The sequence below is a fragment of the Cyrtonyx montezumae genome, unplaced genomic scaffold (genome assembly GCF_038088225.1).
Source record: "Cyrtonyx montezumae isolate F1298 unplaced genomic scaffold, pur_monq_1.0 scaffold_3, whole genome shotgun sequence".
Classification (NCBI taxonomy): Eukaryota; Metazoa; Chordata; class Aves; order Galliformes; family Odontophoridae; genus Cyrtonyx; species Cyrtonyx montezumae.
This window is the reverse complement of record NW_027072034.1, coordinates 106,942,351-106,957,370: the sequence shown is the minus strand read 5'-3', so window position 1 is coordinate 106,957,370 and position 15,020 is coordinate 106,942,351. Positions and strand designations below refer to the sequence as shown.

General features: G+C 35.6%; 1 protein-coding gene across 1 annotated transcript in view; it reads right to left on the bottom strand.

The window, feature by feature from the left end:
• Positions 1 to 944: 944 nt before the first annotated feature.
• The window catches only part of CFAP54 (cilia and flagella associated protein 54), a 101,191-nt gene continuing 87,115 nt past the window's right edge, over positions 945 to 15,020 (bottom strand). Inside the window, exons 61-69 of the mRNA XM_065741241.1 lie at positions 14,181 to 14,276; positions 13,551 to 13,692; positions 10,681 to 10,875; positions 9,638 to 9,840; positions 6,717 to 6,902; positions 5,288 to 5,394; positions 4,309 to 4,495; positions 2,913 to 2,990; positions 945 to 1,114 (exon numbers count right to left, since the gene is read on the bottom strand). Of these exons, the coding sequence (XP_065597313.1) occupies positions 995 to 1,114; positions 2,913 to 2,990; positions 4,309 to 4,495; positions 5,288 to 5,394; positions 6,717 to 6,902; positions 9,638 to 9,840; positions 10,681 to 10,875; positions 13,551 to 13,692; positions 14,181 to 14,276 (1,314 nt within the window). The 3' untranslated portion in view covers positions 945 to 994. The remainder of the gene's footprint in view (positions 1,115 to 2,912; positions 2,991 to 4,308; positions 4,496 to 5,287; positions 5,395 to 6,716; positions 6,903 to 9,637; positions 9,841 to 10,680; positions 10,876 to 13,550; positions 13,693 to 14,180; positions 14,277 to 15,020) is intronic.

Below are 15,020 nucleotides of genomic sequence, written 5' to 3'. Positions count from 1 at the left end.
AGGCTGACAGGCCTGTAGTTCCCCAGGTCTTCCTTACAGCCTTTCTTGTAGATGGGAATCACATCAGCAAGCCTCCAATCTTGTGGGACCTCTCCAGATAACCAGGAATTCTGATAGATGGCAGAAAATGGCTCGGCAATCACCTCTGCTAGCTCCCTCAGCACCCTTGGGTGGATCCCATCTGTCCCCATGGACTTGTGGCAGTTCAGATGGAGGAGAAGATCTCTGACCGTCACTGCTTGGATCACAGGGGGTGCATTATGCGCCCCGTCCCGGACTTCCAGGTCAGGGCAAGTACCCTGTGGACAACTGTTCTGTCTTTTAAAGACAGATGTGAAGAAGGCATTGAGAACCTCAGCGTTTTCCTTATCATCTGTGGTTACATTCCCTGCCTCATCGAGTAAAGGAGAGAAATTTTCCTTAGTTTTTCTCTTGCTGTTAATATATTTGTAAAAGGTTTTCCTGTTCTCCTTTACAGCAGTAGCCAGTCTAAGTTCAAGCTGGGCTTTAGCATTTCTAATTTTCTGCCTGCAAATCTTGGCCTGTTCTCTGTAGTCACCCCAATTAGCCTGTCCCATCTTCCAGAGGACATAGACTCTCTTTTTCTCTCAGAGTCTCAACAAAAGTTCCTGGTTCATCCACACTGTTCTTTTTCTCCTCTGGCTTGACTTACGGGACTCCGGGACTGCCTGCTCCTGTGCCTTTAAGATTTCCATCTTGAGGAGCATCCAGGCTTCCTGGACCCCTTTACCCCTCAGAAGCAAGTCCCAAGGGACCCTTGCAACAAGCATCCTGAACAGGTCAAAGTCTGCCCTCCGGAAGTCCAAGGTAGCAGTTTTGCTAGTCACCTTCTTGACATCACCCAGAATAGCAAACTCCACCATTTCATGGTCACTCTGGCCAAGACAATCTCCAACTTTCAAAACCTTCTGTTAACACCAAAGTCAAAATATGTAACAGCCAGCAATTGATTAAGTTATTGCAAAAACAAAATTTAGTGGAAAAGAGAAACAATCCAACTGAAAAGACTTTCTTCAGTTATTGTACATCCATTTGCAAGATCAAACATATCTTCCAAAGTTGCTATTGATTGCCAAGTAATGTCAAATGGGATCTGAAAAACAGGAAAATAAATACCCAATAAATAACTTCATTAAGTGTATAGCTACTGGAAAGTACACATATATAACATAATAACATTCAAATATCTCATACTAAAGGACTACAACCAAATAAATAGTTAGAAATGCTTATTGCCTCCGTATAAGTTTGTGGTTACTGACATTTATTCCTTGAAAGTAGAAGCTTAGGATTAAGAGGAGGAAATTTCTAGCTCACAAAGTTTCTTTTGATCATCTGTAGGTAAAATGAAAATATCAGAAAAAGAGCAGAGAGAATGATTAGCTATTTGGAAGGTTTTTCCTAGTTTGAGAAATTGGAAGAATCGAACTAGCTGTAACCAGTAAACAGTGAGCACTCATAAGTTATTTTGTGTGCCCATCAGACATGGAGTAGAGCTATTTAGTTGATTTTACAACAGAAATGATTATTAAGATATTAATAAAAACTGTAGGAAGAGAAACACTGGAAGAGACTATCTAGGGAGGTTAATTTTTAATGCAATTATTTTATTGAGAAATTTGCCTTAAACATTTAAAATTGAAACTCCCAAGCATAATACTTCATTATCTCCCTCAAGGATATCACTATTCATTAACTGGCTTTAAAAACAAGCCAGTGAATCAATTTTTATTCTTAGAACACGAACAGTCAAATAATTTTAAATGAATAATTCAATGAAAAGGCACATTTCCCCTTAGAAATGTAACTCAGGGCTGAATCAAAAACACCAGAAGACACATGAAGAGAAAAAAAGAGAATCAAAGAGGAGAAACTGGAAACATGACAGAAGTTAAAGTGTGACAGCTGAGGAAATGAGAAAACAAATACCACGAATTAGAACCAACTTTGTCCAATTAATTCACAGAACACCAGCAACAACAAAAAAAAAGTGCACAGTGTGGAAAAACTGATGTAAAACTGCATATGAGCAATGTTTTTTCTGTTTTTTCCCTTGTGTTTGAAAACAAAGGGCACTACAGCATACATATCCCCATGCTGAGGTTTCCACCCTTTGCAAAGAAGACTCAGTAATGACTCAACTCATTTTTAAGTTTGTTAATAGTACATAGAAATATTCTATAGCTAACTAAGTAATACTAAGTTGAATTAACTTAATACTTAATACTAAGTTAATGAACTTAATACTAAGTTGAAACCTTATCTATTATCATTCTATTGTGAACAATTACAGGCAAGATATCTGAGGATTACTCGGGTGGGATCATGCATTATGGATTTAAAAATCTTCCCTGGCATTCCTTGAGCCCTGACAGCTCTGCTCCTCTACTGATGCTCTGTGATGGCCAAGAACACCGAGTAAAATTGTTGCCTGCTATGGGCCAGGTCTCCTTTTCCCATGGACTACTCTGGGACACTCAAGTAACAGTATGAACTCAACAGAATGGACCAAAAATGGCATGCTGTCTCTAAGGATGTATCATCAAAGAGGCAAAAAAAAAAAAAAAGGAGATGGAAAATCTGAATAACTGCAAAAACACAGGAATGGAAGTAAATTGCATTGAGCAATTGCATCATGGAAATTCAATGGAGTTCATGTAAACAATGAGCAGAGAATAGTGGATAAACTAGATAAATTCATTGTGAGTGAGATTAATTTCGAATGTGTTTTTGTATGTATAAAAAGGTGATTTTAACAGTGAAGATATTCACAGTTGGTAATCATGCACATTTATATTTTATTTGTAAAGATAGAGGAAGAACAGAAAGCTAGCTGAATAATTGTTTTTACTTTAGAAAACATATTTTTACTATTAAAGGGAATAGCATACCTCAGTTAATGGCAAGGTCAGGACTGGAACAGCAGAGAGCAGAGCTTTGACTTCAGATAAGCACCTTATAGCCATTTCCTAATGGAATAAACAAGAAAAAAATGGCTGTACTATCTGTCTTCTCTGCTAAGCTAACAGATGGTTTGGCTCTACAAAAATTTTCAGAACAATCAAGATTTACCTTATTCTAGCTTAATTAACAGAAATAATGTGTATATATATATACATTATATATAGATATATGTGTTGTTCAAAGACAAGTGCCCAAACCTAACTGTTTTTACTCAGGCAAAATTGCCCCTGGCTCAGATATTAAATCCAGTGAGCATACTTTTGCTACACGTTCGGCGAAGATGTTATAAACACTCTGACATTATTCATACATGTCTAATACATGGCATGTCAATCTTATTAGTATTTGAAATGCTGCTTCTCCAATTACTGACATATTAATGAAAGATTGAACAAAAACCTTTAGGTAGTCAAAAATACCCACTAAAAGACAGCTCTGTCTAGTCTCCCGAAAACACTATATGCTGTGATTGGCCAAAACATCATTTGTTCTCCAAGCTGGTAAAAATACAGCTTCGTAATAATGGCACAGTGCACAATTGTCCCTGTTTCACAGCATCCATCAGACCAAATGACAGCTTCTACATCATTAATCATCTCATATAATAGATATAAAGAGAATCCTGTCACATGATAAATGTCTCTCACTTTGAAAATAAACGTCTATTTTGCCTTGGCATTTATCAAGCAGCAGTTATGCTGTGGCAACATTCTATTCCATTGACATTATCTCAAAGAGACCACATGGAAAATTCTGAAATTAAATCTTTTGTGTATGTATGTTGGGGGAGTTATTTGGTTGCAGAACACATTCAACCTTTTTAATAATAAAAAAAGAGGAAGGTGGCATAGAGAAAATGAAAATAAATTCAATGCCAGTTGTACTTCACTCTCAGTTGTGTTATTACGAGGTTCCTATTTCAGAAAACATCACTGCCCATTTTGCATTGAAGATGCGTAACTGATTTTTAAAAAGCACTTTTGGGTTGATCTCCGTGCTAATTTAACACTGTGCCAAGCATTTTCAAATGTAAATTGCTCTAAATTAGGCATCGATTTTCCAATTTCTGTGCCTGAAGATGTAGCCTGTATTTTCAAGGGGAAGGCTGAACACGCCTGGTATTTCTGTAAAGCACCCAGCAGTATGCAAGGAGAAGAAAAAGTAAAATAATAAATGAAAAGTGAAAATATTTCAGCATTTCTTGAAAAGAGTGAGGCAAATTTAATCTTCTGTGTACCAAGTTACCTGTCATTCATTTTCCCAAAATAGACATTTTAAATAAAACTGTCAGACATATTTAAGAGCAGAACTCTTCTCACATACTTCTGTTTTTTCATCGAGATGCACTTCTGCAATATTCATTTCAGCTTTTTCTGAAGGAGTTATTTTCAAGGTTTCATTTTGTTCAAGAAAACTTGTAGGTTCTGCAGCTGAAGATTTTCCCGAACTTTGCATCAGCATCTCGACTTGATGTTTCAGTTCAGATAATTCTTCTCTTAAAGAACTAATTCTGAAATACAAGATTTTTTTATTTGTTGTTATCAGTCAGTGGGTTGTAATTAAACTGGCCTAGCTTTAATTATTCATTGACTACATTCTAGGCTTTCTTTCAAGATTGATCTCAAAATTCTACAATAAAATTTCCACTAAAGGGAGTGGAAATATGGAACATGTTAAACATATTAAAATGGTAAGAAGCAGCATTTTAAGAAAGCCTCTCTAAGAATAAAGCAACCTCATTCAATCAGCAAAAGCTGTGTTGGCAGCGGGTTGGCTAGGTGGCAGAGACTGCAGTTAATTCTTGTCCCAGTAGTCCTTCCTCTCCATCGGATGAACAGTTCCAAAAGTGAAATGAATGACAAGGAAGAGGTCATGAAAAATGCCATCAGATATTAAATAAGGGCTGAATATGGGACTACAACAGAGAAAAATTCTTGCAGACTGAGAGTTGAGTGGGAAAAAGACAGTAGCTGATCCTGAGAGAGAATGATAGCAACTGCTTAGACTAGTTCTTAAATTTACTAACATTTTCTTCAGGTAGTGTAATATAATTAACATATGTTACTCAGTTCCTTAAGAAACCAAACTAAAAGACTAGAATAGTCTGATGACACTTTTGGACAGGTTTAATGCAGCGTGCATCTTACGGTTTTTATAGAGAAAATCTCCGAAAAGCTGCAATGAATGCTTTTAAAAGACTTACAGCTCTTCAATATTTTGTATTTTATCTTCTCTAGTCCTAAGTGGTTGTCTGATATTTAATATGGCATGAAATATCAGGACAAAGTCAGTGATTACTTACCTAGCTAATGGAATCCACAACTGACCTGAAAACACAGACACTGAACTGAAAAACGTGACATTGCTGATCTTGACAGGCTCTGTATTATAAGCATAAAGCAGCAAAATCTGTAAAAGAGATGGAATAGGTAACCTATGATGTAGTATAGCATAGAAGACCTGAGCTATTTCAGTGATATTGGCTCATAATTACTATCAAATTCAGCATACTGATAAAGATTTAGATGACTGACTTTCAAAAAAAGCCAGTGTCTGAGATCCTCTGAATTTTGTTCTACACTCAGTTTCTTATAGATGTTAAAGCAATTTATTAAGGGATATAATTTATACGGCTTCAATAGAGTCGCCATTAAAATCTCAATCCACTCCTGATCCTAGTCAATCAATCCTACTTACATTCAGTTCAAAAGTTCCTGCTTCAAGTAGGCTGAACAGAGACCTTTTACTGAGTTTCCAAAGGACAATTATTTATGTTTCCCATATGACCTTGTGCATGGCTGTCATCATACTAAAATTAAATCCATGAACTCCACGTAACTCACCAGCCTAATACAGCAGTATCAATAGCAGAGCACAAGATGAACCAGAATGTTCTATTCTTTCACTGAACTAATCTTTTGTATGATTAAATGTATGCTCCTAGCAGTAGCTGAATATATTGGCTATATGGAGAGTGTCAAGAACATGGCGTTCATAAGGTATTTTCAAAAGTTGTCTCTAGATCTCTACTGATCTGTAAGGCCCAAGTAACTTAGAAAACTATGTGGAATAGGACATTTTTTGCCTAACTTCACATGGCTTTATTAGCTTTCTAGCAGATATGAAAAGGATCTAGTAGAAATTTTGACAGTGATCTGCTAAGCCAAAATGTTTGGAGAATGTGAGTATCAGAAATTGCATCTACATGCAGTTCCCTTGTTTAAAGACAGCACAACTTCCCTCTCCCAGTCTCTCATTTCCATATGAACCTGCAGTTCGTCTTGTCTTTCATTTAGAATCTGATTTCTTAGGGAAATGAGGTTCAAGAAACCCTATTTTTTTCTCTGTATACCTGTACCTTGGCTTTTCTGCCAGCCTCCCATCGAACACTGCTGTTTGAATATCTTTAACTTTCAATCAAATTCCACAGAGGGGTGATGTCAACCAAATTTAACAAAGTGGAGGTCTTAAAGTCTTCAATGTCTTGCAAAAGGCAAGAGCCTGGAGGCTTTACATCAACTCTGTGTCCTGTCGCCAAAAGACTGTCAGGGCATTCTGTGTCCTGCATATCAGTTTCGTGTCAGAGTAAATTAATAGCTCCCTGCTGTCCAGCTTGACAATTGACATAGGGATAATTCAGTTAAAAAGCTGATCGGTCATGGCACAGTATTGATTAGAAATGAGACTTCATTTGTTCTAATACATAAGGAACTGCTTTGGTGTAGTTATACCTTAGTCTCTGTATCGTTGGTTGGCTTTGCCAGAGAAGGAATATACCACTGAATGCTAATTTCTTTACTTGAAGCATTTGCTGCCCTACTCTCCGTGTGACTGTCTGCTTCTGTGATGACAGAAACCAGAGAAGATATCTTCACACGTGAGGCCTTTGGTGAAATTCCAGAATTTTCAAGAGATGCCTGAAACACACACATACAAAATAATAACAATAACAATTTTTTGGTGTAACATTTGTTTATAATAATCTACTGTTTCTAAGAATCAGTATGACTTTCAGTCCTGCACAAATATATGTTTATTTAGATAAGCAGGTAATTTTAAAAGGTGTTCATTTTACCAAGTGAAAGCTTTGTAAAGTTCACATGAAGAGATATTTCTAATGGCAATGCAAAAGAACTCTGGGCTGACTTAAACAGCTGTAGTATCTGTGATTGTCATATTTGACTTGTTTTCCTCATGGTTTTATCCATTTAACTAAAAAAGTAAGATTTGACGCACTCACCATACAATAGCATACAAGAGTTATTGCTGAGAAAGAAATTGGGCTGCTATACATGTTGATAATTAAAATACTGATCTGAATGCCAGACTGATGTTTTATTTATGTTTAACTTTTTTTCATTAGCTGTACAACTAACAAAGCCATTTAATTTGTGAAGATTTTTCATATATTATTATCTACCGAGATACATGTGGAAGATTAGTAGACATTTTTTGGACATCATTTACCAAGGAAGCAACTCGGAGGAGCACTGTCAACCAACATTCATTTATGAATAAAAGCTTTTAAAAATTGCTGAAGATTTTATTTAAAGGCTGCACAGTGCCATTTCTAGTTTTTAATGTGTTCTGCAGATTTGCAAAGAATAGAAGAGGCTAAAAAAATGTCATTCTGAGGGAACACTGTTATCTTTGGACACATAGTGCCACCATCATTGATTCCAAAATATGAAAACACGTGCCTGGGGCATTAGTCCTGTTTTTTGAACACTTTGAATATTCATTGCTGAAAAAGCCTGGAGAAGTTTACCCAACTCATTTTCAGAAAACGCAGCTCATGACTGACATAAGGCAATACATCTAAATGAGTGGAAGATGGATTTTTAACACTAACCTAATCTTAACTGATGTGGCTTTATGAAGTGAAGATTAAGATGGAGATATGCATGCTAAAGTCATGCATTTGAGCACACAGATATACCTTCATTATGGCATTATACAGCTAACTGGGGCTGATCCATGCCACACAGACTGAGAATACTAAGGCAGTGATAACAGTGGCCACATCCTATAGCCTAGCATGAGTAGTGCTAAGAACACCTAGAACAAGAATAATTTGTACCCAGGATCTTAGATTTTAGTTTTGGCAATGACTCACCCATGATCCTGCTAACCATAGGAAGTTAATAAAATTATAAGGAATAGACATACATCTATATGGAGGTAAAACAATATCGTCTATGACATATCCCTCAAAATTCTTGAAAGTTCATTTGATGATATACATTTCTTTCTGAAATGTGTGGCAGACTTCCTTTTTTCACAGAACTGCATCTTTTGTTATTTATATCAGACTCACTCTTTATGAGGAAAGATGTTTTAAGTTCTCTTGTCAAACTGGAGGGTTGCTGAATTGCATACAACTATTTTCAACCCCCTTGAAAGACTGAGAACAGCAAGCTGACTTACTTTAAGTGTTTCCATTCCTACATGCTATCATGGAGTGGAGGAAAAAAAACCAATGCATGTAAAATGCCACAGGCACACCATTTCAATTGTAAACATCTTAACATTCTGTGTTCATTAGAAGTGAAAAAACAGTTTGAGTCAAAAACAGTTACAAGACACATGTAAGTGAAACAATTTTGTACATAAAATTTATTCTTTCAAAAATTACTTGTATTGTTAAAAATACCAGTATCAAATTACAGTAACATTTAAAAAAAAGCAAAAACTTCTACAGTTTTCTGAATAGTTAAAGCTTCTAAAAATATTGTGATCAAAATCAATGAAGCTTAGAATTTAAAAAAAAAGTCAGAGCTTTATGCTTGTTAGCTGTCTGCAGCAGTGAAGCTAACACACGATTATGCAGCTTGCACCTGTCACGAACATGACAGTGAGCTCTGAAGCTTATTATTCCAGGACAGTGTAATACTAATTATGTCAAAAGAAGAGCAGACAGAGTAAAATAATTTTTGATATACGACGGCTGTTACAAATGTCACATACCATATATTTACAATTTATTCAGTGGCACAGTCAGCTCTTTGTTGGGAAATGAGTAATGATATGCTGTCCTGCACTGCAGAAAGTTCACCAACTCTAGAAGAGTTACTTTCAAAAAGCATTTAAATTCATTTTGATAAAGTAAAAAATGCTCAATTTGCAAGGCTCCCCTGCCTCCATCTATCTCTGAGCACAGTATGTAGAAAATAAACCATAGAGAGTAACATGCCATTTATTTTTTTTTTTATTATTAAGAGGCTTATTAATATGAGAAGAGGAATGGAGAAACTTGGAAGATTCAGTTTAAAAATAATTTTTTTCCAAGTCTTTTCTCATTCAGTGTTCAATACATATGCCATGGTCAGCATAGATGGCAGAATTTCAGTTTGATATTTCACTCAGTGGCATAGTCTGGGCTGCTTGTATATTTGAATGCAGATAGGCTGTTTGCAAGCCAGAAAAGACTGATTTTTCCAGCCCACTGATAGTAAGTGAAAAATTCAAACATGAAATAAATTTGAGATACAGGGCTCCACCAATTTTTGAGAAAATATACCTTCTGGACAATGAACTCCTTTCCTCAGTATTGCTGCCATAAATATCACCATTGGAACTTGCAAGAATCTGAACAGTTACAAAATGCAATTGTAATACATAATTTGGAAAAATCCATGAGAACAGCAAATACCTCTGAAGAATCAGGTGGACAACCATGTGGCACATCTCGTAGCTGTTCTGGGGATTTCTCAAGACAACACACTGAATATTCAAATAAATGGTTTTTGAGAAAGGAATGCATTTCTGCGATGCGTAGAACAATCCATGTGTCAAAAAGAGAATTGAAGTGTCCATCTTTTCTGGAAAATGATCCGAGGCCTGATTTATGGGCAGCTTTGAAAAGAGATTATTTTTGTTATGTTACCATTTGCCATTTACAAGTAAATTTTTAAAAAGTAAATTCATACCTTTTGAAATACAGTAAAATATATCATTATATAAATCAATTCAATAGCAAATAAACACATTTCAACAATTATACTGATTGTCCTTGAGTATCACCGTAGTTTTTATACTGCAGATTTTCACTGGAGACTTGATACTGAACAAAGCTCTGTCTAGATATAATGAGGTAAAGAGGTAACTGCATATTTGACATTTAGCAACCTAAATTTAGATGTGTAAGCATGAGAATGTTCACTAGACTTCTAAGCACTAACTACAGTAAAGGCATACTTAGTCAAGACCATGAAAGTTGATCTTTTGCTCAGTCAGATTCAGTCAGCCGGTGGTTGATGAGCAACTCTTTAGGCTGCATCAACAGTAGCTGCAGATGAGATATACACTTACTGTCCTTACAGTTCTGTAGTGAGGTATAGCACTTTCACATGATGCTACAAGAAAAAAATTCCAGCCCTCTCTGCAATGATTAGTTCAGAGTTGCTAAGTTTCTCTCCAGAGGAAGTCTACTACAGAAGCCTCAAGCAAGTCCCTGTGCGTACAGTCTAGTTTGATTCTTAGTTATCAAAGCATCACTTCTATATCCAGCCCTGAAAGTAATAGATTTTTGCTCTGTTTAAAAGTTTCTGTCTAGGTTTGTAATGAAATAAGGCAAATACATAACATCTGGGCTTCTAGCTCAAATGCTTAGTAATGTTCATTAAGATAACTTAGGCCCACAAGAACAGTATGTCATCTACAGCAGTTTTCCAGAAAGAAGGAAAAAAAACCTACCAGATAGGTCTGTGTGACAAAGCCCTTTAATATAATTGTGGTAGCGAATTAAGTGAAACCATGTTATTATCTCTTTCTTCTGGCTGGAGCTGGTATCAAGACATTCTTCTCCTTCCTTTTGGTTCTGCTCCTGTATGCTTTCTTCATTTTCAGCAGAAGATGCTACATGACTTCCACAGACAACATTGTAGCCATCTGCAAATCCAGTAACAATTGAAAAACAGATATTAAGCCAAAGGTTGCAATTCAAAACCTGCTTCTGCATTGTGTTGGAACTGACTGTCTGTAACTAAAAAAGCAACTTGTGAACTTGTTTGTGTTTTTCATAAGAGGAAAACTTTTCATATTCTGTTTCAGCACTTTTTGAACATTGTAAAGAAAATATTTCTCTGATCATGGCCAAGAATCTGAGTGATCTTGGCAAAAGAGACAGAAGGGCAGAGAAAGTGGCTTTCCTCCCTCTCTCTCTGAGCTATGGAAGAGCCAAGAAAATGCAGAAATCACAGTGCTTTGTCTCCAGTTTGTGGGGCACAAAGCCATCCAACTGCAACGCTGTGTTCTGATTCATTAGTGATATAGCTATACATCATGTTTAGTTCTATTAACAAATCTTTGTTAACTAAAACATTAAATAAAACATTTAACTTAATTTGAGATCTGTGTCTAGTCTCTGTTATCTAATACTTACCCTGATCCTCAAAATCCATGGCTAAATGCAATCCTACTCCCCTCTACTAGTAGAAAAAGAAGCCAAATTAATTACACTATGTGCTCCCCAGTATAACTGGAGCCTGACGCCACAAACGATGTTCAGACAGAAACCTAAACAAAACTCTGTGGAAGTTTTGCCAGCATAAAATCTTTGCAAAGATTAGCTATTCTTTACTATTGTTTTTTCCCTCCAAACTCAGTAAAAAATAGACAGTAAAGCTTAGCAGGTAGCATTATTTCTCACTGAGGAGCAAATCAACATGATCAGTGTGAGCGGGAAGAATTTCTGTTGCTCTTATGCAGAAGGAAAAGGTCTTGTAAGAGCTAAGGAAAGGTAGTGTAGAATGAGTGTAGAATGATAACTCTGCTCCACTCAAAAGATGCGTTTTACATAATACATGTAACAACAAGTGAACTGGAGTAGCAAATATGTGATGAGCACTTTGTGAATCATAGGTATCCTTGCAGATGCCATCAATTGCAGCTTCAGCAGTTGAACATCCGAATTAGGCTGATCTGAACTTAGAATAGCTAGGCACTGAAAAATGTTTATTGCCAACTTCAATCCAGTCCTTTTTAGATTTTAAGTAAATTATCAATTAAATGTCTTCTTGATTATGTACTAAAAAATTCTTTTTTTTTTTTTGGTGCTGTCTAAAAATCATTCTTCCACAAAAAAGGAGGGGAAAAAAGCAGTACAATTATCACTATATCATAAACCATGATTGATACATTTTCATATTATATCAATATTTCTCTCTCAAAAGGCTTCTCACTTCTTCTGGTCTCTTTCTCATTTCAAATTGAAGATTTTATTATTGTAATCCCTAATAGTAAACTTCCAGAAAATTGTGTGTACTTCTACAAAATCTGAAGGCCACCATTATTCCTGACATTTCACAGGCAATTGTAAAAACAGAATTTACTTAAAATATCTACAGTTGTATGTTTACAAAACTTGAACAACGTGTTTCGTTAATAGCTTTAAAGAAAATATCTAGCATGCTGTGCTGACCATTTTCATTTCAATCTGTGTTTGTACATTTTGGCCTACTTTGCTTTTCTAGTTTTATTCTTCCTAGGACTGTCCAACAGAACTATCAGGATAAACACCTGCTGCGTTTGCTACAATAGAAAAAAAGGATCTGTGATTATAAGCAAATGGTACTAGCACTAGACAATCAGATTGATGGGAGGTCTTAGCATAAAGCACTTGTTTTCATAAACCAATCAAAACACATATGTTTAAACAGTGTAAAGTAAGCATTATTGCTCAGCTTTGCCAACAACCATCAGATGGAACAGTTCAAACTTTGTCAGCCATATGAGATTACTTAAATGAAGCCACAAAACCAAAACTTTGTTACAAAATGTTCCCAAGTGTAAAAATAAACAGAATTCCTAGTTTCATTCAATCGATGTTTTCTCAAAAACTTTAATGTCATCAGCTGTAGTCCGTATGAAATAAATACAGAAGTTGGAAAGAAAGTAGGCAAAGTTCCACTGAAAAGCTGGTGGAAAGAACTCCAGCAGATAATACATTGAACCAGAAAAACAGATTTTTACTAGCCTAGTTTGACTTGTAAAATGCAATACCTAGGCAGATATCTTTGCCAGATGTGAAGGTTTGGTTTGTTTTGGTGTTTGTTTGTTTGTGGGTTTTTGTTGTTCTTAGTGGCAAGCTATTCAACATCAACATTTCTTTGCGAAATGAAAAGAAAAAGTGAAAATCTCCAAGGAGAAGGTGTATAACTATGGAAAAAAAAATGTTCTAAATGAGTGCTTGATAGAAAAAACTGTGATAACAGATCAGGGGCCAAGAGCTAGTGGTGGAAGCATAGGGAATGCTTGTAACAAAGGTCCATCTGCTTCCCTAAACAACGCACACTATTCCTTTCACTTCAATTCTCTGAGCCACAGGATGTAAACAGTGCAATTTTACTTAACCTATCAAACCCATACTCTGGCTGATATTGAAGTTCCATTATTCAGGTGACCTAAACTACACTTATTTCATGTTGTCAAGATTTGTCCTTTCCTTTTCAAATCTGACTTGCACTTTTTATAAATGAAAATTAGATGCCGAATGAATTACTAGATTATATGGCACATATTATTTCTTATTTAATATTCTAATATTTATAGGTATAAAATCATACCAGACAGGTAATCTCTGTATGAAGCAAGAAGATCCATGGAAGCAAATTCTGGAATTTTCTGCTGTACCACATCCATCACATTGTGTTCTTTAATGCTCTCCATTCCAATTAATAGCTGAGAAGCAACCACTGCTTCACTGACCTAAAAATAATATTTATTTTATTTAAGACCTGTTCATCATGATATTTATACAGATTTTAAAATGTGAGACCAGCAAACTAACAATGAAAAATTAATTACTCAACATATTATATTTTTAAAGCATCTGTCATATGGTACATACTGTATTTAAATAAATCATTATTGCTGACAGCTTAATTACTACACAAGTGATTTCAAATCAGATATCCTCACCTGGGTGCCACTGATGTCTACCCACACGTCAAATACATATGCACATATCAGGCAGTGTGCTGTTATATTTGCATTTAATCAACATAGAGGCAAACAGGGTCATATCTGTCCATGAGAGATTAAATGCACCACTCACACTGTGTCCATTCTAATTTCCTCAAATTAAGACCCATGCCAGAAATTTCGGGGAGCTTTAATTCTTGTCTTGTTTTAGCATGTACATTGCATGAGATAAGACCAGACAAAAAATTAACTTTTCAGAATATTGTACCAACCTGTCTGGCTGCTCTTATTGCAATCCAGGCTTGTACTTTGTAGCCTTCTGATTTCAGAGCCTCGCCAGGAGAGGAAGAGAGTTCTCCAGCTGAGATCTAAAATTACATACCCATTGTTAAATATGATTCTAAATGTATTGTGGTAAAATACAGTTTAATGGTAGCAAAAGTCCTCAGAGTTACAGAATTGTTTCATTTACAGGTAGAAATCGGCATTGATTTTGTAAATCCTTGGATTAACTGCTAAAATTTATAAGTTTACCCAGGGCATTCTAGCTGGCTTGTCCTCTAAAAATTTTCTGAGAGCAGCTTATACTACTACCCTCAACTGTTCTATGGACTTGTGGTATAATTTTCCATTTTCTACAATCTTATTTACTTTTCTAGGTTTAATATTACACTTTGAAAGTGGCTAGCAGCTGCTTTAGCATTGCTGAAATCTTCTATATTTCTCATGTTTGTACTGTAAAAAACTGAAATCTGGTAAAGTGTAAGTATTACCACATGAAAATCATGTTAGAATGTTACATTTTCCTTGCAGAGAAAAAAATAACTAGTACAGAATGGGAAACAAAACTACTTGGTTCTGTTTCTTTTCATTTTATATCAGAAATATTTAAAATGTTATCATTAAATTCAATAAATCTGACAAATCACATCAGACATTATATAATTCTACTGCTCTAATACGTGATTTCTTCATGTGGTTTTTCTAGTAGCATTTTCATACCAGTATTAGTTGTAGGTCACCGAAAATAATAGCTTGGCAAGATGAACAGTGCTTTAATAGAAACAGTCTTCCTGCTTAGAAGAGGCCACTACCCAAAAGACAGAAAACGT